At 34.4% G+C, this 27,655-nt stretch overlaps 1 protein-coding gene across 1 annotated transcript; it reads right to left on the minus strand.

Annotated features, from left to right (window-relative positions):
* Positions 1-1,122: 1,122 nt before the first annotated feature.
* LOC143185025 (uncharacterized) lies at positions 1,123-13,935 on the minus strand. Its single transcript, XM_076387713.1, has 3 exons — positions 13,292-13,935; positions 11,472-11,875; positions 1,123-1,521 (listed from the first exon to the last, which is right to left on the minus strand). The coding sequence occupies exons 1-2, from the start codon at positions 13,900-13,902 to the stop codon at positions 11,482-11,484; spliced, it is 1,005 nt and encodes a 334-aa protein (XP_076243828.1). The 5' UTR covers positions 13,903-13,935; the 3' UTR covers positions 1,123-1,521; positions 11,472-11,481.
* Positions 13,936-27,655: the final 13,720 nt, after the last annotated feature.

Raw genomic sequence — 27,655 nt, forward strand, 5'->3', positions numbered from 1 at the left:
TAATTTGCGCAATTTTGTGTATAAAAAATATTAAAAATTATTTATTCAAAAATATGAATTTGTTACGTACTTAAAAGTAGATTTGATATCGACTCTCAATCTGTTTTTACAAACTATGTATTAAGTTTAATAAAATATCATTTGGTTAAAATTTGAATATCCTCCTAAAACGACCTTGTTTAACAAGAATTTTAACTACTCGTATTAAAGTGTAAATAACATCGGCAACGGTGTCTGTTCAGGTAATTGTTTTTGGTTTGTTTTAAAACACCTACGAGGTGTCCTTGTCGTGGATGTCTTAAAATTTGAACGAAGAAATGGGAAAATTTTCCATTTTCGACGATCATAGCGAGTACTGTGTGCTATGTACTATCTTATAGTATTTTATTTTTTGTTGGAAATCACAGAGGGAACTCATTAACTGTTTAGGTTCTGGTTTAGTGGTGGGTATTTATCGAGGCACTATGCTTTAATCGGGGTTGCAATTTGTATTTAATCTCAACGAGAGTGTTTCGGATTAAATAATAATAATTTACGCTACTATCACAACATTTGTAATTGCAAATAGCACAATTATAACCATGTTTAGACTTACTTTTACATGTATAAATACAGCTGGTCAATTCGTTAAAAATTTTGTTGAGATAAAATAAAAATGGCAACCAATGAAAACATTAATTGCAATGAGAATAAATAGAGTGGCAGGCATTTTATAATTATTTAAAAAATGAAAAAGTAGAATAAGAAATGAGTCCCTACTGTTCTTTTTCTATCTCTTCTACGCCAACTCACTATCGTATATCGTATTGTCCTTTCTGGACTTGAGAATGAAAGTGACAAAATTAAAATCTTTTTTATCTATATCATCTTCATTCTCGAATTTTCGCTTCTTATGATATGAAAAAGTATTGATTAATTAGTACTTTAAAGTACGACGAAGTACTTATTTTCTCGATTCAAATAACAATGTTCATTATTTTTTTAAAGTTTCGCGATACATACATGGTCTTAAGGATAAGTTTGATTTTAAATTATTCGTGGTTCTAATTAACAAACTGTTACACTTAACCGGCTGTTGATAATATCATTTGATATTATTTCTGTATAGGTACTAAGTTTGAATTCACCTTTGAACTTGTTAGCTGTTACAAGGCAATCTTTGTTTTTCTTCTTCAATATAATTTTGTTGGTTTTATGAAGAAAAATTTTGGAACTTAAACTAAAAGTCTGTCACTTGAGAAACAAGTTTTTTGATTTTCTGCTTACACAATCATATTGAAATATTATTAAAAATGTTTTGTCACAGAAAGCGAACAGACGAGACTGATAAAAAACTACCATGTTGAATAATTACTTTCAGTGATAAGTACACTTGATTTATATATAGTCCCACTTAAAAACGATATTTCGCCCTTTTTCAGATTTTCGTAAATTTACACAAATTGATTCAGGAATGAACGTTTCAGGTTTTGCATAGTTTCTTGAGATCACTTCGGCGAGCTTGATGCCCAAGTTTTAGTCCTGTAACAGAAAAAATTGAATAACAATAATTAGCGTGATTCAATAATTCTGGTACAATAAAATTAAAATTAGATTAAACTCATGAAATCACGAAACTATTCTTTACTAATTTGAAAATAAGATACGGTAGCTTAAAAAATATATTTCTCAACAAATTTTATTAAATTTGAAAAACGATTTTTACTAGTTTTTACTAAGTTTAAAATAAGAATTATAAATGTGTGGACTACAATCTTGTTTAGGAAACGGAGGTTTATTCTCTAGATCTATCACAACATATTAATTAAAAAATATACTCTTAAACATGAAATTAACTTTTTTTGATAAACTAAATTAAGAATCAAGTTACTCTTGTTTCTTTAAACAAATGTGTATAAGAAATAAAATTGCCCTTTGTTTATTACAATATTTATTTAATTAAAAATATGTATTTCATGTATATTGTATCTTCTTCAATTTTTGAAATTTCAAAGACTTTACTTATTTAACAATACTAGATTTATTCAGTTTAATGGATTAACATTTTTGGGTTGAAACCAGCCTTGTAAATTATTAACAACTACGTTATTGTATACATATGTCGGAGTCTTATTTTCTATTTTACCGTATTATGTACTTTATTTACTCAGTGATTTCAATGCCAAGAAGAACAGTTGCTCGATATGACATAGATAGAATTAGATTTGTGAAACAAGTAATTTTCTAAAAAAAGACCGTTATCCTTCCAGATTCCCTTAAAATTTCTTTCTGATGTATTTCAGAAAACAGTTCGAGCTTCATGTTTGAAGGAAAGGGGACCGGAACATTAAGCCATTGTGCTTCCTGCGGGTTGATCGTGGAAATCCATATTTACTTGGAGCAGCAAGAATCAAATAGGGAAGCGGACGAGTCTTGTAGACAGTCTGACATGACCCTTGAGGTCGTGGGAAAAATTCTCGTATCCGTGAAAATTCACATTAATAAAACTTTGCTCCTCCTTATGAATATCATGATATATTTAGACCAAGCGAATGAATGCTCGTTCTTCTTCCATCTTCGGTAAATTCAATTATTATGAATGAATAAAATTGGCAACGCTCGTGTCATTTGAGTTTTGCTAAAGTGGGGGACGAATGAGAATTCGCACGCTTAAAAATCTGGCTAAAGTCCGAAAGCTTTTCTTTACTTCCTCATATACCTGTAACCTACATTCTACATAATACAGTATAATAATGATGTACAAAAACAAAATAATAGTGAAAAAGCACTTTTCTGCAAAAAGAACTGAAAAGTGGTGTCCATCTGCTTTACGTAATATAGAAAATTGTTGTCATAATACCTAAACTCACCAATTTAACACACGTAGGGTAAATCTATAATTTCTATGTTATTACAGTTAACATTCCCAGTTTTGATTAAATTAAACGGCAGTACTTCATTTTTTTGTACTTTTCAACGTACATAAATTGTATTTCAATATTGTTCTACTAATAGCACTTTTTCATGACTAAAGTATTAGAAATACTTTTATTATTAATTAAAATATAAAAAGAAGTTCGTGCACAAATTACAATAATTCCGGGAGAGATGGCGCTGCGATTGAGATGGTTTAATCCTATTCTTAGATTTGATTGATATACTCAAATTTTACGCCACCTATTGTGATCTTAGTTAATATTGATTATTCGTCACAACAATCGCTCCTTTGTTTGTTTAAAATTGAGAAATTAGGTAAGTCATTTGAAATACAATAATTGATTACGCTCGAAAATTTTCTCTATGTTCTAATAACTTTTAATTTACTAACATTTTACTAACAAACAATGGCTTCATTCGAATGCAGTGTGTAAATAGTAAACACAATGTTTAGAGATTATGTTTCAATTATTATTGTTACGATGAGATATTGTTGATATTATTATGCAATACACTCTATTAATTACTAAAATATCGAAAAGGTCATCACACCCGAACTGTGCGGATGCATATCTTGCAACTCTTTTTTTTTAATCAAAAATTGTTTTTTATTTGTACATACGTATTTTAATTCTATATGTATTGTCCTTTAGAAATATATTTTTGTATTTGCAATGATAATTATATTTATTATGTAATGGCACACTAAAAAGAGTGGGTCATCTTATTCGAAATTACCCTACTGCCACTCGTAAAAGTGCTCGAAATGAATTACCATGTGTCAATTATTATACAACTATGTATTGTGTTTTCAGTATTTTAGAATTGTAAATATGTTATGTTTCCAATTCAAATATATAACTCAAAGGTTAGTTTATGAAGAAAAATAAGTATTTTTAGTTTAATAATGCTAGCTTTTGTTATATGTGAAAATAAGAGGGGGGCCACAGTAGTCGGTCCCTACACAATAATTGGTACTCTTACCCTAGTCTTCGTTCAATTTTCCAACTTATAATCATTTTCTTACTGCATTTTTTACACTTCCTTATAAATATTGTCTTTTCCATACAAGACCTATCAAGGATACTCCAAAAAATATCTATGACAGCAACCATTACTACCAAGTGAATAAACAAGAACGAATTAACCCATATTCAAAAAGTAATCACCGAGGTACACAATGAATGCACCATGATGCACAATTTCCCCTTTGAAATCCAGTCTGATAATAATAATAATAATAACAATAGTTAAAAAGAGAATCCTCAGAGATTTGTTTGCAGAAAGAATTGAATCCCAAGTCAGCTTAGCCAGACCGAAAGCAACATGGCCACCGTTACATTGCCATGCTGGTAATGTTTATTGATAAGATAATCGACATACGGGTTACCAGCATGACAATTTCGAACGCGTGTAACTTTTACACGCTTTTGTTCTCCAGAAAATCACTCGAAAAGCACAATGGCCGCCGTCAGTTTTATTATTCGCTCCTTAACCTCTGGTCAAAGGTGGCCATTAACCTGAGAGGTGTTTTATGATCTTGTCATTAACCGCAATTCTAATAATAATAATAATATTTGTTATTTACAGACAAATTGTTTCCTTATATGTGAATGTAGTAAAAAATCTGTCTTATATGTATATAGAGAAATTAGATGACTTATAAAACAATTATTTATTACCTTAGTTAGATTATTATTAGGGTAGAAATTGTTATATAGCCAGGAATCGATCGGTTTTTGGATATACGTATACATATGTAGCCTTTGTAAACGGTAGTTATGTAGTCATGAGAACGGTAGTTTTCTTCATGCTTATCACACGCGTTACGATAAAGAGAGCGAAGAGAGCATCGAAAGAAGCGCAACGGGACGCTATCAATGTGACCGAGAGCCAAGGAAGGAATTTATTAAATTAATTTGCCGCGACGACGCATCTCGTAAATTTTGTAGATGACCTCACTTTATAATTGTCGAGAATTACTTGCTCACTCGCTCGGGCCCTCGGACGACGTTTCTTGCCGCCTAGAATATATACGGTGTCCAAGAACTAAAGATGTAGGTAACTCTAAAAATTATAACTCTGTATAAAAAATGACCGAAAAATATAGAATAACAATTTCCCAATTTCAGATTTTTTTTAAACAGGGTTACTTTGACTTTGAGGGTCAGTTGAACACATATTCACACACTTATGTAAATGAATAAGTCGATGTTTGAAGAAGGTTCAATTAGGACAAAAATTAAAATTACTTCTTGTGTATTGTGAAAATATAATAAAAAAATTTTCAAATTTAAGGATTCGTATTTTATAATAAAAAAAACTGACTTTGAAGATCAACTAAATTCACGCACTTACACATTTATCTAAATATATACTTATATAATTATAAGCGTTTGAAGAAGGTCCATCTATGGATACAATAAATTTTTGTAGGTATGTTCTGAAAATAAGTCCATTTAAGTTGCCATGTAACTCATTTCTATTTTTTCAAAAAATTGAATTTGAAAATTTGTTCAGACTTCATTTCAAAATTTTGCAGAATTAGAATTCTTCTCTTTGTTTGGTCTGATTCAAATGCTGTTCTTCCAGTCGCAATGTCGACACCCTGTATGCACATGTACCTATATTATTGATACTTTCTTCGGGAACTAGGTCTTCAGTATTCCAAATTTTTCACGAAACGAGTGTTACATTACGAGTCGTAAAGAAAGGTGGGTTCATTTTATCGTCGTAAGTGGAAGCACCGTCTTAACTTTGATGATTTGTAGGGAAGATTCATTTTAAGGACTAAAGAGAGCTTATAAGGAGCTGAGAAATGCTTCCGAGTAATGTGAAAGTTGCTGATTTCATTAATATTATTATTATTGTATGACATGAAATATTGTAAAAAAAAAGACAAAATAGTATAGAAACACACATTGCATCATCCTACAAGTAATGTTTTCCTCAATTTACATTCTGTTAGAAAGTAATAGAACTTTCATTGAAAAATATGCGATGATGAAAAATTGTAGAAAAACAATAATCTGCGTATCACTGAGTAAATATATGTAGCTATAGATACCTATTTCTAAATATCAATTCCTTAGAAGTATAATAATTTTCAGCCTGTCATCAATTTTGTTATTTGCCGAAACGAAATTTTAAATGAGCTTCGAACATATAAATTTTTAAGTTACATGCAGCGTATTAGACAATTATGCATTGAGAAGTTCCGATTTGTTAAAATTTTCGAGACAGACGCAAAAAAGAACGCAAATCTACTGTTTAACATATGGCAACCGTCTACTCACGTTTCTTAATCGCGGTGCAACCCATATGGCAACGAAAGACCGAAAACAACTGTCTTTAACTCTATAACCAACTGTTCTTAAGTTTGTATACAAATAAATAATTTTGCATATATTTTTCTCAGTTCGCATTTCGTTAAATAATTTACAATTGCGGCATATAATTGAATTCAAGAATTATATTTTGTGCAAGTAACTTATTTTCCAAAACACAGCATTTTTTTATTAAAAATATTGTCTTATTTAGTTTTTATTTATTATTTACTGTTTATAATTTTGAACAAATTTTTCCTCCTTTTTGCAGCGTGTCTCGATGTATGTGTGTATACGATATAAACACAGTATTGTTTCGTTGCAAACTCATGACTTAAAAGAAGACATTTAGAAACTCGGAAAAACTAAAAAATATAACAGAGCTCGTTTCTAAGATCAGTTTTGGCGCTAGTGATTCATATTTAGCTCCTCCAAAACTAGAACTAAATAAAAAGAATTTCTTTTCTTATTTTCATGAGAAAATATGGCTTCAGTACCTACAATTTCATGTCCATAACATATGCATGACTCGCAAATATAACTTTTGGAGTATGGTCAGTTAAGTTTGATAAATTTTAAAGAAAGCCAGTTCGGAAATTGTTCCCCATATTCTTGTCTTAATAATTGCCTACTCGCTATCCATATGTTGAGAATACGAGAGCTTCTGTCGCCTTATGGGCGCCTGGAATCACTTGAGTAGCGCACCGATATGCGCGTGTGCATTAAGTATTATATCTGACCGAGTGCACGACACGTGGGTCCTGCACGTTTTCCGGAACCCATGACTTCTATTTGTGGACCATGACTTCTACACCAGTCGATCCTGTTTTTTCTTTTTAATTCTACTGTTAACTTCCACCCTGGATGAGGATCAAAAGTTGACCAAAAATAGTGAACGATTTTTAGATTAAAAAATTGTATAACTATTAAATACTTTAGTATTTGAATTTTTCTAGTCTTCAGTCTTTTAGTTACTTAATTATTAAAATTTATTAATTAATCAATTATTCAATTTTTCAATCGTCCAAATTTGCAACACCTGAATTTTCTAATTCTTAAGTTTTTCAAGTTTTTAACATTCCAATCTTTTTAATTCCACAGTCCTTCAACTTTTACCCAATACACTATGGAATATATTACGCTTTTAAAATATAAAAACAATAAGAACAGTAGAAAGTATGCAAAATGTATTATAAAAAAATTTTGAAATGTAGCACAACATGCGGATGTTAAAAATATAAAAAATAAGCAAATTCTGTAAATATACAGTATGTCTGGTTTAAATGTCTACACACGATTAATTCTCTAAGTAATAAAGGTACAAACAATGTTTCAGACAAAAGTTTTATAGCATTAAGGACCATATATGGTGATGTTAATGATTTGGCCTTGAGAAGACCTTGGAGAGCTATGTAAAGATTACATTTTAATTTTTAAATGGAACCTTATTTATTAAAATATAAAAAGCATATTTTTATAGCTGACATCGAAACGTTTTCAAAACACTACCTGCGCATGTATTTTGCGCAAACTATTGTTAAGTTATTAACTTTTAAAGTTGAACAACAATTGGTATTGGTATTACCCGATGTACACCACAAAAACGTTACTCGATCAGACTAACTACCTTACATTCGTTATTTTTATATATGCATACACCCCCCATTACTTTTTTCTCTCAATTAACTTTTTTGTGGCTACATGATGTACAAAGTTTGACCAAGCAGTCTACCCGTGGCGTGCATTGGGTAACATTAATGCTGGCGGCACATCAACTTTAAAAGTTAATAACTTAGCAGTGATTTAAGCAAAAAACATGAGCAGGTAGTGTCTCGAAAACGTTTCGATATCAACTACGAGAATTTAGTGTGAATAATATAGGGTTCCATTAAAAAATTTAAATATGACTTTCACAAGGCTCTCACAGATCATCTAAGGGTTACATCAATGTCATCACCATATTCGTCCTTTAATGCTATACAATTTTTGTCTAAAACATTTATTTAAACCGTACATACTGTATGTATGACTACAATATAGAAAAATGACTTAAAATCTACCAATAAAAAATATATATATATATATATTATTTAAGATTCTCAAAAGTTGTCACAACTTCTGATCTAAAACCAGAACTACTCTCATTTACTTCATGATAGCATTTATTTACATAATTTTCTGTACTGATTGTTAATAGCATATGCTTTAATTATTAACAAAACAACTGTACTAGAAAATTCACATTTTAATATAAATCAACCTTATACATAAACCAAATAATTACTGTTTTAAATTATTAATTATGTAATGCCTTCATTATTGAACTGTTAGAATTTTGCCTTAAAAGCCAATATAACGTGAATTGATCCCCCTTTTGTCAATACATGCACGGTTATTATTAAATTTAACTTAATTAAGTATACACAATTTTAGGATACTAATGCTTCGACTGAAACTTATTGGTATTAAATATTTATCAAATTAATATAGCATTAATTATTAATGTAGAAATTGAGTATGATACATTTTACCAAGTTTTATTATGAAGTCTTTCACGGTTAAATGGGAACAATAATGAAAATATATCACGCGGATTTTCTTTAATTTAGAAAATAATTCGAAATTTGTATGTAATTTTAATGTATGTGTAGTACGTATGTAGTACGTCATAATAAGAAAATAACGCTCGAGCATGCAGGGAATCAATAGCGAGTGATTGGAAGCCAAAAAGAATTGGGAAAGGTCTGGACGAGGGACCTTTCGAGAAGGATACCGTAACATATGGCAAAACGAGGAACCACTTCCGTTACGTGGGTGCTTGCTGCGGCTGCCAGTGGCAGGTCTCGAAGCGAACCAAGTGTTTCACCAGCGTGAACTTGAAATTTTCATGATACGTATTCCATCAGATGTCAAGCACATCGAAAAACACTTTCTTACTTTCCAGCAACCTAAGCGGATGTACTGCATATACTTCGATCTAATCTTATCGACAGATAAGCATAGACTGCGTCAATTCCCTCTTCGATTCGCGTGAAATATTTTAACGAAGTTAAAGAGTGTACCTATGTAGGTATGTATATTGAGTTTCATCTTTCATTAGCAGGTTTTGAATCGTTAAGGTGCATTTAGTCAGATAGAAGCTAAAATACAATCGTTGGAAATTTCGTATACAAATTGTCTTTTATATATTAAATAGAAAAAGATGAATTGTTATTGCAGCTATATGTTTACAACGAATTTTAAAATGTTTAGAAGAAAAATTTTCAAATTTTCAATTATAGAATGCAATTTACAATTTGTAATTGTATGTATATATTAATTTGTTATAGGACATCTTATTGTTTTTAATAATTAGCTTACTATTTCTTTTCATAGTTAGTGTAATATTTCTCGGTAACTTACGTACACACATGTGTAAAAATACATATTATACAATGAACTCTGAACCAGCAGTGACTGCTACCAAACGAACTCAAACACAGCTTCCTCTGTGACTGATCCGCCGCCTTTTAGCTGCTTTTTTGAAGCTATACTTCGGCTAGATTGTGTAAGTGAGATGCATTCAAGTGTCACGTCGCGCGTCGGCACGCACTTCGCAAAGTGGTTACAGCGCGTAAAGTTTATTTTTGAGAGCGTCGTTTGAGCACGTGTTCTTGAGGAAACGGCGAACACGAGTTTCCACTTGGCGACGCTTCCTCGAGTAGCTGTCACGTGCATAGCTTCGACCGACAGCCCTTGTCGAGCCACTTAAAATACTCCAATAAAACTCGTTTGCTGTGACAATACTTGTTTTATGAGCAACCGTAGCATCAGTATGATGTCTCATCATCTATACTTCTTTCTGCAGACCTTTGAATCTTCCATTAGCTAGGATTTTGTTGTTATTATGGAGACCAGTTGCAAATCTTACATATTTATTTTATTAGTTTTTATAGGATTCATTCATTTTAAATTTAGTATTATTAGTATGTTAATTCGCGTTCTGTTCTGTCATTTTTATACTATTTTGTCTATTGTGAACTAAAAAGGTTTTCACCTACCAATAAAGAAATAATTATTGTATAGAGAGAATGAAATAAAATATGATAGAAATATACAGTCGTGAAAGTTCAGTTTTGGTAGACTTTGAGCATAGTTTATTTGCGCAAAATTAAATGATAAATAAGTTTCATTTCTTTTGAGGATATTCATAGCAGTAGACTTCTATTGAATTAGTATAAATTTTTTAATTTAGTTTTTTAATTTAGTTAGTTACTAGCAGCTAAAGTCATATTTCTTTAAGTTAAAGGTGGCGATAATAAGGCTAAAACGTTTAGTTTTATTATCATCTTTACGTTATGTCATTTTTTTGTTTTATTTTATCTATTCGACGGATGTCTACATTTTTGTACTTTGTAGAAGTATCTTCGTTAAATCAATGTTTATGTAAGAATAGAAGCTCAATCAATGCCGAAAGGCGTGAACGACTAAAATAAATAAACGAAAAAGGGTAGTAGACTTTGAACCTAATCTTTGTTTGCTAATGTAGCTAACTTGACATGAATTTATCAATATAATGAGAAGTGCGTATATAAAATAGAAAATTTAGATGCTTTGAAAAAGAATAAAAAATTCCATGAGGTTTTAGAGTAGGTACTTAAATTATCTGAATAATGATTTTTAATATCTTATTAGCGTATACTTAGATACCATATTAATTAACGTACAAGAAGGTTCCTTAGGTTTTTCTGTTATAAATGTCTCATGTCCTGTTAAAATGTCTCAGGAAAAACAAATACACATGTATTGTTTCATGGGGCATATTAGATGTTAAGGTCACTTGCTTCCTACTATCACAATTAGAAACAAAATTTGTTGTAAACGCTGTTCAACCTTTTCTACAACTTTGATGTTATTAAGAACGGGATCTACACGTTTTTCTACTAACAACGGAAGAAGAATCTGATGGAAATATCGTCAAGAAGTCACCGTTCCAATTGCTCCAAACCACACATGGGTTATGTAACCCTTCAATTCCTATAAGTACCTACAGGTCTTCATATGATCAATATTCATTGCATGTTTAATTTCCATAGGCGTCCCCATACATAGCGAAAAGATAGTTATAAAACATTTTTGTACAGCGCATGTGCAAACTACTTAAACTGCTACAGTTAAAGTTAAAAGCAAACTTTTAACAGACTCTGCAATATCACACATTCTCAACACGAGTTCACATAAACGACTCACCTTCTTCGCCTCACACATGTGTGAGCCTCTGACTGTGCTGCTGATGAACCAGTCTGCCCTGCTCCTGTTCCCACCAGCTGACGACGTCCATGAATTCACCGGATTCGGTGATCTCCTGTTTATAATAGAGAGCCCCAGAAAAGGTCTCTGGACTGGCCGCGTAAACGGTGGCTGCACCCTCTTCACTGTCCCCGGCGCCACTGTAGGGCGAGAGAATCCTAGGTTCCAAGTTCTCTTCGTTCTGTCCATAATACTCCGAGGGTGGAGAGGCCACTGAGTTAGGGGAGAGCCGAGAAAAGCTCTGCGCGCCTACCATAGCTCTTGGCTCGAGATTTTCTTCATCCCCTACCGAGGACGCGTAATAATCGTGAGGAGAAGAAACTGCGGTTCGATTTGGTGACAGTCTGCAAGAACAATATAAAAAAGGTTACCGTCGATTTAGGTATGTAGTAGCAATTAGGAATGTATAAAGATTGAATTTTTGAAGCTTTAAAACTCATTGAGGTTGTTGATACTAAGGTTATACCATATGAAGCTCAAGCCTTAGAAACTTTGAAATTGAAGTTTTAATGATTAGTTCAAGTTCTTCAAGTTAAAATTAAGGAATTCACAATAATTCTATGTATCACTTAGGATTTATTTTGACTTCGTTTGAATTTTAAAGCTAGACTGTAAGGAATTCATAGAAATCTATTTTAACTAGTCTAGCTTATATCAAATTGGTTTACAAAATTTTGCGACATTCTGTGGTTCTGTTTCTAATCATTACGATATAGCACACGATAGAACCACAGAATGTCGCACTCATGAATAAAAATATACAATATACATTTGTACAGCTATTTGGATGGCTTAAATAATAGAATTTAACCTATTTCGGTGGTATAGCTCGTTTAAAAAAAAGAGTACTGAAATACCCACTCAAATTTCATGTTATTGATTGAGTGTTGCATCAAGTAAAATGTATATATAGGAAGGTACTGAAAATCGATGTTTTTTCACCCTCCTTAATTTTACAATAAAATTTTGTTATCTTCGAGAAAATTAGTTTTAGGTCTGAAGGGGCAAAGACGAGAACATTGGGAACTTTTGCTTTTATAGTTCAAAGTTCCACACAGCACCAGTACTAAGGCTTCAATCATGGCTAGAGCTTTTATAACCGAAGACCAAAAGCTAATTTTGCCAACACCAGTTCCAACATGCATTATTAACAGGTTCACTGTCCCATCTTCATCGTACAGTTATCACTCATACATCAATGATTCATAACTCACATGTTGTATATCTGCTTTGTGTGAAATTTACGTTTTCATATACTGTAATTAGCTAATAGCTACTACACAAATGTCACATCTATATATATCTGCTTAATAAATTTGTTCAAAATAATGTTTTTACTGTATGTTTTGGAATCCATTACTCTGCACACACATATGTCCGTACTAAATGTTAAAAGATTCCTTTTTTTCTTTATAAAAGGATAGAAATATGTTACAAATGCTTAAATTGCGTTATTCCTATTAATTGTTCTTCTAATCAATTTATTTTTGGTTTTAAATAAAAAATTATATTACTCATTAAATAAATATAACAGTTATTATTGTGTTACATTAATTCAACTAAGTTTAACTTATTTTGACTTTATTTCATTTAATTATTAAGTTATAGAGTGTTGAATTATTGAATCCTCAAATCTGGTTTCTTTAGAAACATTCAAAATGTATATTCTTATGCTGTAAAGTATTATGTATGACATATGAGACAGTGAACTTGTTAATATGATGTTGTCTAGAACTTCTGCAGTAACTCCCGTAACTTACCTGGAAGTGGTCTTCTTCCCACTGTTCTCTTCTTCATCCAACTGCTCACCGTCCTCATCGTCGGCAGTCACGACATCGTCCTCCAGGAGACGCTCTCCAGAGCCATTATGATTTGAAGAAACGACACTACCCGTGGGTGACAGCATACACTGGCCAACACCAACGTTCGGATCATATTCAACTCCATCAGCCTCAGCCAAAAGCCTCTGGAGACCCCTGATGTACTCAACAGCCATTCGCAGAGTCTCCACCTTGGACAGTTTCTTGCCCCTATCTCCATATCCCGCCGCAATATGACTGGGGATGTGCTGCCTCAAGGTCGCGAATCCATTGTTTACTTGCTTAACACGGTTCCTCTCGCGAGCGTTTCTTCGAGCCACTGCTACGGGGGGAGGCTGTCCATTCTTACCGTGCTTTTTCAGTCTGGATGGGTCATAAGGTGGCAACACAGTCGTGGAGTTCATAGTATTGTTCTTCGGGGCTATCAGGTGGGGCTGGTTGCCGATTATATTGCTCTCATTGTCTTGCAACGTCCTCAGCAGCATTAGTTGCTCGTCGTTGCCATTTATTTGTACTCTGTTACAAAACACTGTAACACCCATAGTCGTCATCGTGGTCCCTAGTTTTTTGAGAATAGGTGATGTTTCATGAGCTCTTCAGAAGTACGATCGGGTTTTCCCTCGCTAAATATTTAGATTGTGGTAGTTTTGTCGCGACGGTAGAGCTAGCTCATGAGAATAGCGAAGTTGACCAGCTTATCGGCTCTAATACTTTTCGAGGACAATTCTAATTGATGGACTTATAAATAAAACGTTCTCCCCTCGGAGACACGATGATTATCGATGTAGACGGTTAGACGACCGTTCGATTTAGCGCTTAAATGTGGGTCATGGTACTTTGAACCAAGTTGTTAACGAAAGTTTTGCATTTGTGTGATTGTGTTGATTCTAGGATACCAGAAATTAGTGTCTTCTTTGGAGAACTGCTTTATTACCTAAGTGATTTTCTAGCAAACAGCTTTGTAATTTGCTTCGTTGAAGCTAATTTTTCCAGGAACTTGTTTCGTGTTTAAAAAGCTACTTAAACCCTTATCAGCTTAATGAGCGATGCTCGCAAAGGTTAGCAGAGTGTCCAAGGATTTGCAAGATTCGATAATTAGGTAATAACACAGTGACCCCATACAATATTTGCCGGTGCTTTCAGTAGTCCACTTCTCTACCAAACGATGAAGCTGATGACACGAACCAAGATCCAATTGTCTCGTTGCCGGTCACAGTGGCTTAAGTAAAGCATGAGGTCACCGTCTATTCTTCTCCGCGACGGTCGTCGACTCCTTGAAAATTATTCTTCAGAGTCCCATCGAAATGGTACGTCCCAACGTGAACGTTGAAGACACTTTGCACCTCTTGCTGGTTCCCAAATCAGTCACTTGGCAAGACATCTTGATTGGATAGCAATTTAACAGAATCCAATACTCTAGTACTAATGTGTCTGTTTACAAAGAAAGCACTTAGGTGCCTTGGAAGGAGTTTATTTGAAAGAGATCTATTTGAAAGGGTTTACAATCAGGCACTATGTTAAAAATCGGACAACATAAGGCATCTACTTGGAATACCTTCGTCAAGAAAGCACTTCGTCAGGAAAGGTCACTTGATAAGCACAGATCTGCTGGATCTTTTAACTGATAACATTTCCCAGAATCAATACCGCAACTCGGTTTTGTAATATTTGTCTAGCACCATAATAGTTGTCTCACACAATAGCAGCCCCAAAGGAAGCACCAAAGCTTCTCAGCTACTTGTCCTACACATGTCTTGCTGCGTAGCCTCCTTCATATCACAAAAACACTCAGTTATCAACCCAGTTAATGTTATCTCGACCAAATCACAGTTTCACAGTCTCCATGAATCTCAAACTCAATGCAAGCTTAGTTTTCGCTCAGTGTATGCTACATGGCGAAATGACACGGACAGATGCCAGCGTCATATAGAAAGGGGTAAGAGCTGGTGGGGGTTCAAGCACGCCGTGGACGTGGGTTCAGGCGAACAAAGAAGCTTAACGATCCCAAACACAGGTTAGCGAAGGACTCAGCTTCCGTAGAATCCACAAAACCAACCGGGATCTCACATGAGCCTACATTCACTCAGTCACGTTGTCTTCATTCACTTCACGTACGCCTCCATCGAGGGATCCACAGGTCACTGGGTGGTTGAAATTCCTTGGAGCTAATTGGGCTTCGAGCACTTGGTAGTGCGTCATCGGTCACTTTTTCCGCTTGCTAGCAGCTCTTCGGACCTCCGTGCTACGCACCGCATGGCGTCTGCGTTGAAAATGAGCGCGGACATCCGATAGATGGGTTAGGTTTCAGCATTCCCGGGGGGAGGGAGGGCTTAGGGCCTGCAAAGGACAGGGAACGCGAGGGAACGGAAGTGAAAGAGAGACAGGAATAGGGAGACGCGTGTTGCGCGATGTGGAAATGGTGGAGGGGATTTTGAGCACGCGCCGCAGCCCCGTCGTTTCTTCTCTCCCCCGGAACTGAAAAGGGGGACCGTGCGCGCCATATGCCGGGGGAAGCGTGTGCCAGTTGCGTGCTGCGTATATGTGGCGTGCGACTGCGCGGAGTCCATTGGCGGGCAATGAGAACGCGCACGCGATACGCTCGGGAACAGTGAGGCTTGACTCGGGGCTGGGACTGTTCCTTGAATTTTCCTGTTCATCAGATGCTTGAATGGTTGAATTATTGGTAAATGTGGGACAAGTACTTGAATATCTATGTAGTAGAGTCTTGAATATTCAACTATTGTAATATCCAAGCATTTTAATATCCTAACAGATTGTCCTCTACGAACAGATGCCTTTTTCTGTTGCAGATATCGATATCCACTTGTTGCAACAGTGGCATAACTCATAAATCGTAATTTACAGGGAAATAACAGTATCATCATTTAATCTTTAATAACAGTATAGTAGAACCTGCATTATCCGATAGGAACTACATATTTTTTTTATCAAGATAGTCAGGTTTAAAGTTTTGAACTTTAATTTTGTATTTTAGACCAATGTCTTCTTATATTTTCGTTTTTTAGGGGACAAGTTACTTTAATTTAATCCTCCTCTGTTAGCAAAAAAATTCTACTTTGTTTTCTGTCTATATACTGGAATCTTGCGTATTCAAATGTTCTAATATCCAAACCATTATATCTGCTATCTAAGGTTAAGCGCATATAGCACGTCAGGTGACGTAGCACAGTACCACAATACACTGTTCTTGTTGTATACATGGATCTATTTCATTTGTTACAATAATGGCATCAACCAAAAATCCTGATTTTCAGAGATTGTATCGCTATAATAAAATTATTCTACAATATTTCAGAATTTTGACAGTAAAAGATACTACAGTTTTCAATTTGATATTGGGTTAATCTACTTATGTCTCTATTCTATATTATTTTCTGGATTATTTAAGATTACTTATTGTTAGACTATTCCGCTTATCTGCTTTTCCAAGAAAAAGAGTTCGAAAATACTCGAATTAATCCTACGTATTCAAATATACGTATATTTCCACATGGTCTCGTATTCTATCACAGCAGATTCTTAAATAAAAAAGAAACGTAGTTCGTGATCTGCATTTTCAAGCAGAAAATCTGACTGAAAATCTGAAGCACGTAGACCCAGACTACAATTAAAGTTTCCCTCGCTAAACGGACTTGGCCCAGAGGATTACGCTGTTGATCCGATTTCCTCTATCCCTTTGTAGACCAACGTCGGTTACGTACAACGAAATGAAAATAATTTTTCAGCGCATCTGCCGATCGTCCACGATTCCGCGACTAAAAATCAGGCCAGCTTAAAGGATATTTCTTTATTCTCCCCGTCCAGGTATGCTACAGTATTTTTCAAACGAATTAACCCCTTGATTGCTACCGACGCTTATAGATGATCATGTGATCATTATGCACTATGCATGGAATGTTCATGAGTAATGCATGTCCATGTATTATACTGAAGAAATGAAAAAGGAGAAATGTTCCCACGGGGGTGTGGAAATACTTTACTTTAATGCTTAAAGCCATCGAAGTAAAAAGATCAAATCGTGTATACAAATGAAATCAGTATCAAATGCTGTTATTATTGTCTTAAAATGCTCCTTACTGATTCCATCATTAAATAATGTGAACAACCTTTTCACAAGATAGGATTAATGGAAACCTAATTTAATAACACCTCTGCTAATAAACTGAAAGTCAATGATTACGTACGAAAACTAAATCGCTTTATATAGCAATTTAAGTTCTCTGTGAAGATAAGAGATTGCTACGATTTATTTCTATCTATATACTTCAAGATAAATTCAATGAACTTTCATTGTGTCAATAAATTGTATCTAAATATTGTTAAGTGACACGTAATGAGAGTATCTTATAACTGGAATAAAACTTTAACTTCTAATTATACTTGATAGAAGTACATATGCGAGAATTTAAAAACGTCAGATTAAATCTGGTTGAAAATTTTTCTCGGAGTCGGGTCATAAGTTGAAAGTACATTTTTGAATTCTAGGGTGTTGAGATTATCACAAATTTCAAGAATTTGAATCTTGTTTTGTGAGGATCCTTTTCGAATGCAACTATTACCTAACATTTTGAATTTTTTAGGGGTTTTCGAATCTTATATGTTATGAATGACACAATAAAAAGCAAAAATAAACCATACAATGAACCATAAAAAATGAACCATAAAAAAAATATTTTATTTCAAATTAGTCGTCCTGAAATGTAATTTAGGTTCCTGACCCGTCTCAAGTATAGGTTATTCGTGGTTTTCGGTTTCTTGCAAATCTCTAATGCTTGATATTTCTGCTTGGCTGTATCAATAGCGTGTAATCGTTACGTACAAATCATTTCGCTTTTTATATCGATTTTGTAAAAATTTTAAAAATCCCTTTACACTAAATACTTTGTGTAATTCTTTCATATTATACCATTTGGAATATGTAAGTATAATCGTTTCAATAACAAACGAAATATAGATACATATATTTAAGTAGTTAATTCAAAGGACACAGTACGAAAAGAATGCCAGCACATAACTAGCTAATATGCCAATGCAGGAAAAACGGAAAAGAATTATTGACATACTTTTTCTATTTAAGGTTATCAATAGGTATTAATAACTTCATATAGATATCCTTCTACTTTAATTTATCAATTTTAATATATATTTACTTTTACTACTCAACAGGCCGATTTTCCTCGATGATTTTTTCTCGAGTTCTAATAACAATTGCAGGTAATCTATTATGAAAGTAATTATCTAAACACTAGATAATCTTATCTGTACTTATGATTCTCCTTTTACTCCGACACATTTACAACCATTCTAGTCTTATTCTAGTTTTAAGTAATAGTGTGCCACAACTCATTAGTTTTACACAAGAAAAAAGAACTTTATTAAAATTGATTGTTCAGGGGATTAACCAAACATCTTCTAGGCTCCAACAGGGCAAAACAGGAAGAACGACATTCGGTTCGTCGCGGAAGTTTCGTGTTTCAGGGCGGTACACTTGCGAAGGCCGAGCAATGTTCTCTGCTGGAAATAGAATTTTCACCGTGATTGGATGAAAGTTTAACCATGACTGAGAAAGCTGTACGTCTCAACGTAAACGCTTGCGTTAGATTACAGCGTAACGGTAGTTTGCGCTCGTAACTTGTAATTCGAAGGCAGAGGCAAGCGGGAAATAAATTTTCTTATAATTCGCTCGAGGGTTACCATCGCAGGGACCAAAGGATCAGAGGGATTTTGACCTAGATCTAGTTTATATTCTGTATACCTAAGCCTGCGAGCTGTTCAGCCCTGTATAATCCAGGGGCTCGATTCAATTTATAGCGTGAAATATACAGACAGCACGCGATCCCTTACGGTTCTCATAATAAGAATCTGCGACCGCCCTTTCGTATTGAAATTTACGCGAGCTTCGTTTGCATACGTATGAATCCTTCTAAGTCAAGTTTAACTAACTAAAACGTGCAATCATGAATTATGCTGTTTTAATTCTGTAGAACTCAGTAAATGAATATTGGAAAATTGAAATAGTTAAAGAATTTAAACAATTGAATAACCGAATAGTTGACTGATAGAATAATTGAATAAAGAAGTGATAATTAAATTGAAAACAACTGAATAACTGAACAGTCGAATAGTGGAATAGTCGAATAATCAAGTAATTGAATAGTTAAGGAATCGAAGAATTGAGAAAGTAAATAATTCAATAAAGAAGAAATCGGATAATTGAATTTGTCTGATTAAAGAATTAGCTGATTGGAAAACTAAATAAATGAATACTTGGAATCTTCAAGTAATTAGATGATTGAGTATTTGCACAATTTAATACCGTACTAGTTGAATATTGTAACATTTGAGAATTTTCAGTATCTAAATATTTAATTATAAAAAAATTGAAAAATTTGGTAATGTAAATATTACAATACAAAAACTACCAGCCAGCATCCATCAACCTACCAGACTCATCAAGAGACCTACGTAAAGATTCGATCTAGATCTAGTTCTCGCTCTCGGAACCTAAATCGCTAAGCTAAGCAGGCCCCACGATGAAAGCAGGGACCCCGTCGAATACATAATACAAAATATACAGAATCGAATCCCGATGGACCCTCTTTGGAGAATCTTCAATCTCCACTGGAGCACAACAGGGAAAAACGAGCGTTGCACTTCCCGAGGATTATGCACGCCGATGGATCCTCAAGATCCACGATGCAGTGTCGCAGGATCCAGCGCGATCTTCCTTGCCTTTCGTGCGCTGCCTGGACAATACTTGCGATACGAACGCGCGTATAAAGTTATCAAACTTGAAACGATCGCATAATCGCGTATCGGTACTACATGGATAATACCGAAATTCCGTAATATATACGTGGTGCGAAAGAGGCTTCAGCCTCCAAACGCCGATCGGATTCTCGATTTCATTTGTCCACGTACGTAAATCCGGATGATAATAATTTATTGAAAGTCCCTTTTTTATTCGACTGCTTGTCGAATCTTTTTCGCCAATGCAAGGTTTGTTCGACGTTACATGGTGGTCAAGAATTAGTCGAGCACACCTTCAGAAATTTTTCATTCATGTTTGTTACTGCATCGCCAACGCCGGATCAACATATTATGCAGTTTTATCGACGTTATTGTGCTGCTACACTCCTCGATATACAGTGGGGAATATTATTTTTTCGACCCATCAATACGAGCTTTCGCAAAGTTTTAAATTTTTAGGACTTCATTCAAATTTTTATATTACCAAATATTTAGATTTTCAAAATTTCAAACTGTGGAATTTACATGTCCTCAGATCTTCAAATTTTTATATATCTAAATATTCAAATCTTTCAACATTTTCATATTTTGAAATCTTCAAGTTTTTAAATTTATAAATTTTTCAAAATTTCATAATCTTCAAATTTCTCTTACTTAAATATCCAAATAGAAAAAAATTCTAATACTCCATCAATACAATGTTCTGTACCTTCAGTATTCACAAAACAAAGTCAAAAGTTGTACAAAAACGTCACATTCTCAAACATACAATGCGCTAACAATATCTTTGATTTCTTTTAAAATTAATGTTTCAATTCCTAATAAAGTCAAGATGTTTGCAGAACTTTCGAGGAACTTGTCACGGAAGTCGATACATATTTGTCCAGGCTGGTCATTCATAAATCACCACGCCCGTTGCATTCCATTAACTAATGCTACATGCGCATATGTTCACTGTTTCGCGTGAATGAAACAGTATGGTCCAAAAAGATATTCGTCTCACAATAAAAGAATCATAGTCATCGCTCACATTCGTAAAACGAAACACATAATACTTCATATATAATTTCAGCCAGTACAGTACTCTGGACCTAAAATCTCACTAAATTTGCTTCCAACTTATATTAAATAAATCTAGCTACGATAATGCAGCAATGAGCTCACAACGATTGAATACCACAGTTTTCTTTTCTTGCAGTGTCTTTTGGCCTCAAGATGTCCTCAAACCTATTTAAATTCTACACTAAACAATTTCAATCTATAATAACATAGTAATGAGCTCATAACGAGTGAATATAACCTAATTTTTCTTCTACATCCCATATTTTATCTCTCTTTTATTTCCTTTATCCCTCAATTTATTGTAAGTGTTATAAAGAATAATAGTAGTCTAAGAAACGTGGAATCCCCGAATCATGAATCGAACTTGTTGCTTTAACGGAAGTAGAGTTTTGTGTTAGCAATTTGGAAAAAAATTTATGGTCTCGGAGTCTGCCCCTGTGCAGCGGCACAGCGTGTAACAACACTGCGTAGGCATTGGTCTTGCACACGTGCAGGGGCACGCGTCGTAACAAAGGACCCGCACCGACCCACCCCCTTTCTGCTTCGCTTTATCCATCCCTTTTTCTCTCGAACGTGCACAGGACTCCGTCGACTGCTTGACACAACCTATGCACATAGTCGGAACCACTCATCGCGTTATTAGCGCTTTTTCAGTACTTGGACTCCTGCGGCGCTTTCCTACTACGCTCGCAACGAAGCAACAGATTACATTCCATACATGCTCAACCAAAAGTGAACGAAATTATAGAATCAAATTATGATGCGTTGCAATTTGGACACTCGTGACTCGAATTCATATCTTACGCTGAGATGTAATGGGCGTTGTTATTTAATGATACGAGAATAAAGGGAAGGTTAAACTTTAAAATATAAGTATGAAAAGTTGTGGCAGAAAGGAAGTAGTGGATTTCTATTTCAGGAGAACTTTGTGAAATTCAATTTTTGTAATTTTTGCAAGATTCTAAATCTGGATGGTGATACTTCCAAGAATCTTTTTAAAATTTTTAAAAGTAGAGTGGTGTAACATGCGTTGAGATGTCTTTTTGCCAGTGGGATCCTTCTTCATGTAGCTCTGTGAAACATAAATTTCTATACCATTAGTTTTTTCTTATTTTTTGACTTATCAGTATACTAAAAATTTATTCTACTAACAAATATTAGATATATTAAATTAAAGTAGTGTCACAATGTATTGCACAAAATTCTTTCAAAAAGTTTTTCCGCATCAAAGAACAGGAATAGATTACTCTTTCGCAACAGAGGATTTGACCAAACAATTAAATAAAATGGATTTGTTCCACGAACAAAGAGAAGACTGTATAATTTCGCACAATGTAAGAGGTATTCAGGATTTTAGCGATGCGAGAGGGAAATAGAATTACATTCAACTAGTTGAATGGGGCGCACCTACGTAGAATGAATCGTGTGCAATTGTGAGCGAGTGCGTTGCGAATTAGAAAGAAATTAATAGAAACTGGCTTAAGCCTGGAAAAACTTCAAAGTTTATTGTTTGAAAATAGAAAACCACGATTATCCGAACTAATTGGAAGCCTATTGCTCGAGAGATATGAATATATTTTGAAAGTTTTATATTTTCATTATTCAGGTCTTCTAAATTAAAAATTGTTTAATTTTCAGGGCCTAAAGTCTTTAATTTTTCGTGTTTACAAATATTTAAATGTTTAATGTCTTGAATTTTCGTACATTCCCATATTTAAATCTTTAAAGGTTCAAGTTTTTAAATATTCAAGTTCTCAATGCTCAAATTTCTATATTCCCTATATCTCTAAATTTTCGAATTCTTCAATATTTTAATTTTCAAATTTTCTATTACTTATCTGTATAAGCAATTAAAATGCTGATCGACTCGAGGGCTACGGATCATATGTCTTGTCGGAGGAATTTGTTCTGTAAATACAAAAAATTCGAGCAACCAATTATTGTCAGACTAAACAATGATGATGAAAATCCAGCGTGTAGCTAAGGTGATATTAGACATTGAAACTTTTGCGAGAGGTAATTGGATTACGGGAACAATGTACGATGCTTTGTATCTACTAGGTTTTAAACAAAATCTACTTTCGGTAAAGGCCGTTGCGAGGAAAAATGTAAACTTTATTATCGATAATTGTGGTAAACGAGTTATATATGAACGAATAAATGCGTTTTTATACGTAACAGTATCGTCATAGCAATGAGAGCATATAGCGGAAATTTGTGGAAAATTAATTTGAGTGTGATAATGCCGAAAGAGTGTAATCTTACCGGTAAAATAGACACTCTGCAGTTGTAACATAGACGATTGTCACCGAGCCAAGCAACATGTCAAGGCATTTTTGAAAAACATGAGTATAGACGTTTTATTGGTTAATAATTTTTGCAATGGTTGTGTATTTCGAAAACATAACAGGTTAAGTTTTCATGACAGGATCGAGCGGGCTACAAAAGTTCGGCAGGTTGTTCATTTCGATTTGTGCGAGTCGATGCAACAAGAATATCTTGGTAGGAAAAAGTATTTTCGAATTTTCAAGGATGAGTTGTCTGGTTTTTGACAAGTTTATTTTTTGCGTGACAAATCTGATGTAATTAATAAGTTACAGTTATTTTGCGTTGAAATAGAAAATCAGTTTAATCAAAAGATAAAAGAGATTCATAGCGATGGAGGCAAAGAGTTTATTAATAGGTTTGCTAAAAACTTTTTGGAAAATAAGAACATAAAGCATACTGAAAATTTCCCTTATACGCCGCGGCAGAACGGGGTTGCAGAGCGTAAAAATTGCATTTTAGTTGAAGCCGCGCGATTGATTATTTATTCGAAACCGGATTTACCTTCATTTTTATAGGCGAAGGCGATTAACACAAGAGTGTATGTCATTAATGAAACAGGTCCAAGTAAACAAGCAGGCAAAACTCCTTGAGTCGTGGTACAGAAAAGCTGCAAAGATACATAATTTAAAGATTTTCGAAACAGAACATTTTGTTCATGTGCCAGATGAAAGAGGGAGAAAACTAGATAAGAAAGAAGCTTTTTAGTAGGATACATTGAAAATTACAAGGATTATCGTGTTTATGTGCCGAGTTTACGAGTGTAAACAATATGAATGCCTTGAAGTTAATTAAAACAGCCGGAGTATCATCTGCGAAATAAGCACATTAATGTAAAATATCATTTTGTGCGTAGTCTATATAAAGAAGGCGAAATGAATGTAATGTATGTCAGGAGCGAAGAGCAGATTGCTGATGTACATATTAAAGCGTTATCAAAGCCAAGAATTTTGTATTTTAGATTAAAGTTAGGACTAGTAAGTAAAGATGACTAAGTAAAAGCGGTTTAATATGACAAGTATGTGCCGAATGTAGAGTTTTACGGAGTGTTTAGGATATAGGTACAATTCTACATTATGATCGAGGTTGAATATGTTTATATGCATACATGTTTTCGGCGTATGTGACAAAGTTTGCAAGTGTGGGGAGAGGAACGCACGTTACGAGGACGCGGCGCGGCGCGGCGCAAAGTCGCACGATACGCAAGCTACCATGTGTATGCTGATTAATTCCTGAAGAAAGGACAAGACGGTCATAAAGTTATTATCCATTTTCAATTAATCTCGCTACAGTTATTCTTTTTGTTCATTACAAAGTAGTAAAGGTGTTTGCATCTATATCAAATAAACTGATTATCTGTCTTTAGATCCATTGTGCTGTGTGTTCGATCCAAATAACCTCAACAAAAAATTTAATATTCCTAATAATTTGCATTTTCCAAGAACGTTTTAGTTAACCATTTCAAAAGCTAACCACTGAAAATTGTAGAAGAGCCGAAAAATATTTATTATGAATCGAAAAACCAAACAAACTGAATTATAACTGGAAAGACATCACAAAATAGTATCATATTGAGTAAATCTATTATTATTAATTTAATTTTCCATATTCCTTCCTTGTATAAAAGTATGTTATACAATATGTAGTATGTGAAACTACTGGTGTGTATATACACATGGTGCCACTCAATTTTCGCGAAATATGTAATTGGTTCACGCAAGTCGACCAGGCAGAAGCTAAAAGTCTGAGGCGTTTCCTCTCCCAGAATTTGTACGACCGCAAAAGGAGCAGAAAAAGCATCCTTTTTTGCTCGTTGCAGTCGGAACATATATGGTTTAATCCGCGCCAACGGATCTAACGTGGGTTTTTTACACCTCCAGCGAAAATACCACCGCGAAGCGAACGCGAGAGGGTTCTGCGAAGAAGTATGACGCATGTGCGACAAAATTCTGCGAGGGTACGTGACTAATGATAATAATCAAGAGGTCTAGACTGCGAAGTCTGATCGAAATCGTTCAAACTATTTTTGGACGCAGACTAATGTAATAGAAACTCGATTATCCAGAATAACACAAAATTCAAATCCAAATCACTCTTCCGATAACTTGTTTTAGCGTCTTTGGCAGATTACTATTAAATAATTATTTAACTCTCAATCGATGGTCATATTGCTACTCCCATAGAGTATATGTAATTTGAATAACAGAAATTAAATAATCGGAATTCGTATAATGGGAAATTCCAGCGCATGTGTTAATATAGTTTCGATAATACAACCTACTTTGATTATATTTAGAAATAATGCAAGTGAGGACTTATATTTATTGTTTGCGCAATTGTACTGATAGCATTGATTACAGTAGTATGTATATACATATAATTGTATTTATTTTGAAGTTATGTTATCTACTAACTTAAAGCTACTGACATAATCGATTTCAACCCAGTTATGTTTTATTTCAAACATCTATACACGTTTCAATGTTTTGAAAAAGACTATTTGTAGGTTGATACTTTTTCCTTTTTTGATTCCTTCTAATCACATTAGAAGTTCACAGCTGCATTGTTTCAATGCAAGCTTGGGGAAGACTCAAGTTTCTTTGAAACTACTTTTGTAGCTCATTCTTAGCTTTGAGATGACAAATTCAACTTATAAAAACTAACCATAGAGCCTGGTTTCTTAAATTTCACAAGTCTCTGATTCCAATATCTTGAACTTATATTGAGACAAACTTTTTCTTGCGCTCACGATGAACAATGTGTCAGCAATCGACACTGTCACAAGGCCACCGCCTGGTTCAGGTCCGCCTATGAACTTTCATTGAAACGAATCGTCACGTAATTCACTTGTATTTGTAAAAGTACTGGTCTCATAAGTGTGCATGCTAATACATACATTACTTGCTGAACCTGGAGGTCTGTGTGTCACGCGGGATCGCATTTTAACGTACATTAAAGGAACGGTATTTCGTCCGGTTCGCCATGGAAGCGGCTGGAGTCAACTGTTATCGAGGATCACCTAGTGCCGCAGGGTCCACTTACGACTTACAACGCAAGAAAGAGAATCTCCCATATCGATTGGAGTCGCGTGGCCGAAGTGTGGCTCGTCTCTCTCCCTTCGACGGTGCACGCTCGCCTTGACGGTGAAAGAAGGAAAGGACATGTGTTCGACGAGGATAAACGGCCAGACGCCGAAGAGGAGGAGGGAAACGGAGAAAGAGAGACAAACGTTTCAGACACGCTTCGTTCGTGTGCCTGAAACGTCTGACGTGAGTCCAGCTGCCCTTTGGCGTGCTGCTTCGACCAAACGGAATCTCGTTTGGTTCACGACAATAAGATCATCGGCCTTCCCTTCTCGCAGGGTTTAAAGGGAACGAGACATTCGGACTGTTCCCCTTGGTCATTCAAGAAGCATCTCATTGAGGATGGTGCTGTAGAGATTCTCGGAGAGAAGAAATTATAACGTGTGGCAATAATTTGATCGTGGCCAATTCAAGAAACATCTTATTTGGGGATTTTACCGCATAATTTGTGAGGAAGAATAAATTATAACCTGTAATAAGGCATTGCGTAATTGGATTGTGGCCAATTTGTTGAGAAGTGTTCTCTAAAATGTTTGTTGACAAACATTATGTAATTGGATCGTGGCTAATTTGTTGAGAAGTTTTGTCGAAAATGTTTATAGACGATTGTTTGTAGAGATAAGAAAAGCGGAGATTGTTAGGGAATCGAAAATGAAGGCTAAAAAGCCAAGGACTTGATTTAATTCCTCTGAGAAATGTCGTCAGTTAAGTCGTGAGCTAATTATCTGGTGTCTTTATTCTAATTATAAATGTCTTTTGTAAGAAAATCTCTAAAACTCTCAGAGTATTGGAAGCTTTACTTACTAATAAACTTTGAATAAAGATTCTATGAAACTAGTGTTGTGTTCACTTAGTTTAATTTTGCCAGAGGGTGTTTTCATCAATGATTCGCTACTGACAATAGTTACTAGAGACAAGTAAGCCACAGTTACTATGAGATCACAAGTACAACCTAGAAAGCAAAGTTCTAGCCTAAGTCCTCTTATATATGTTGTCGTTTAAAACATAGATCAATCTTATGGTGTTCGTTCCGGATACCTTTTGTGTTTAAATATCCGTAAGT

This window comes from Calliopsis andreniformis, chromosome 10 (genome assembly GCF_051401765.1).
Source record: "Calliopsis andreniformis isolate RMS-2024a chromosome 10, iyCalAndr_principal, whole genome shotgun sequence".
Classification (NCBI taxonomy): Eukaryota; Metazoa; Arthropoda; class Insecta; order Hymenoptera; family Andrenidae; genus Calliopsis; species Calliopsis andreniformis.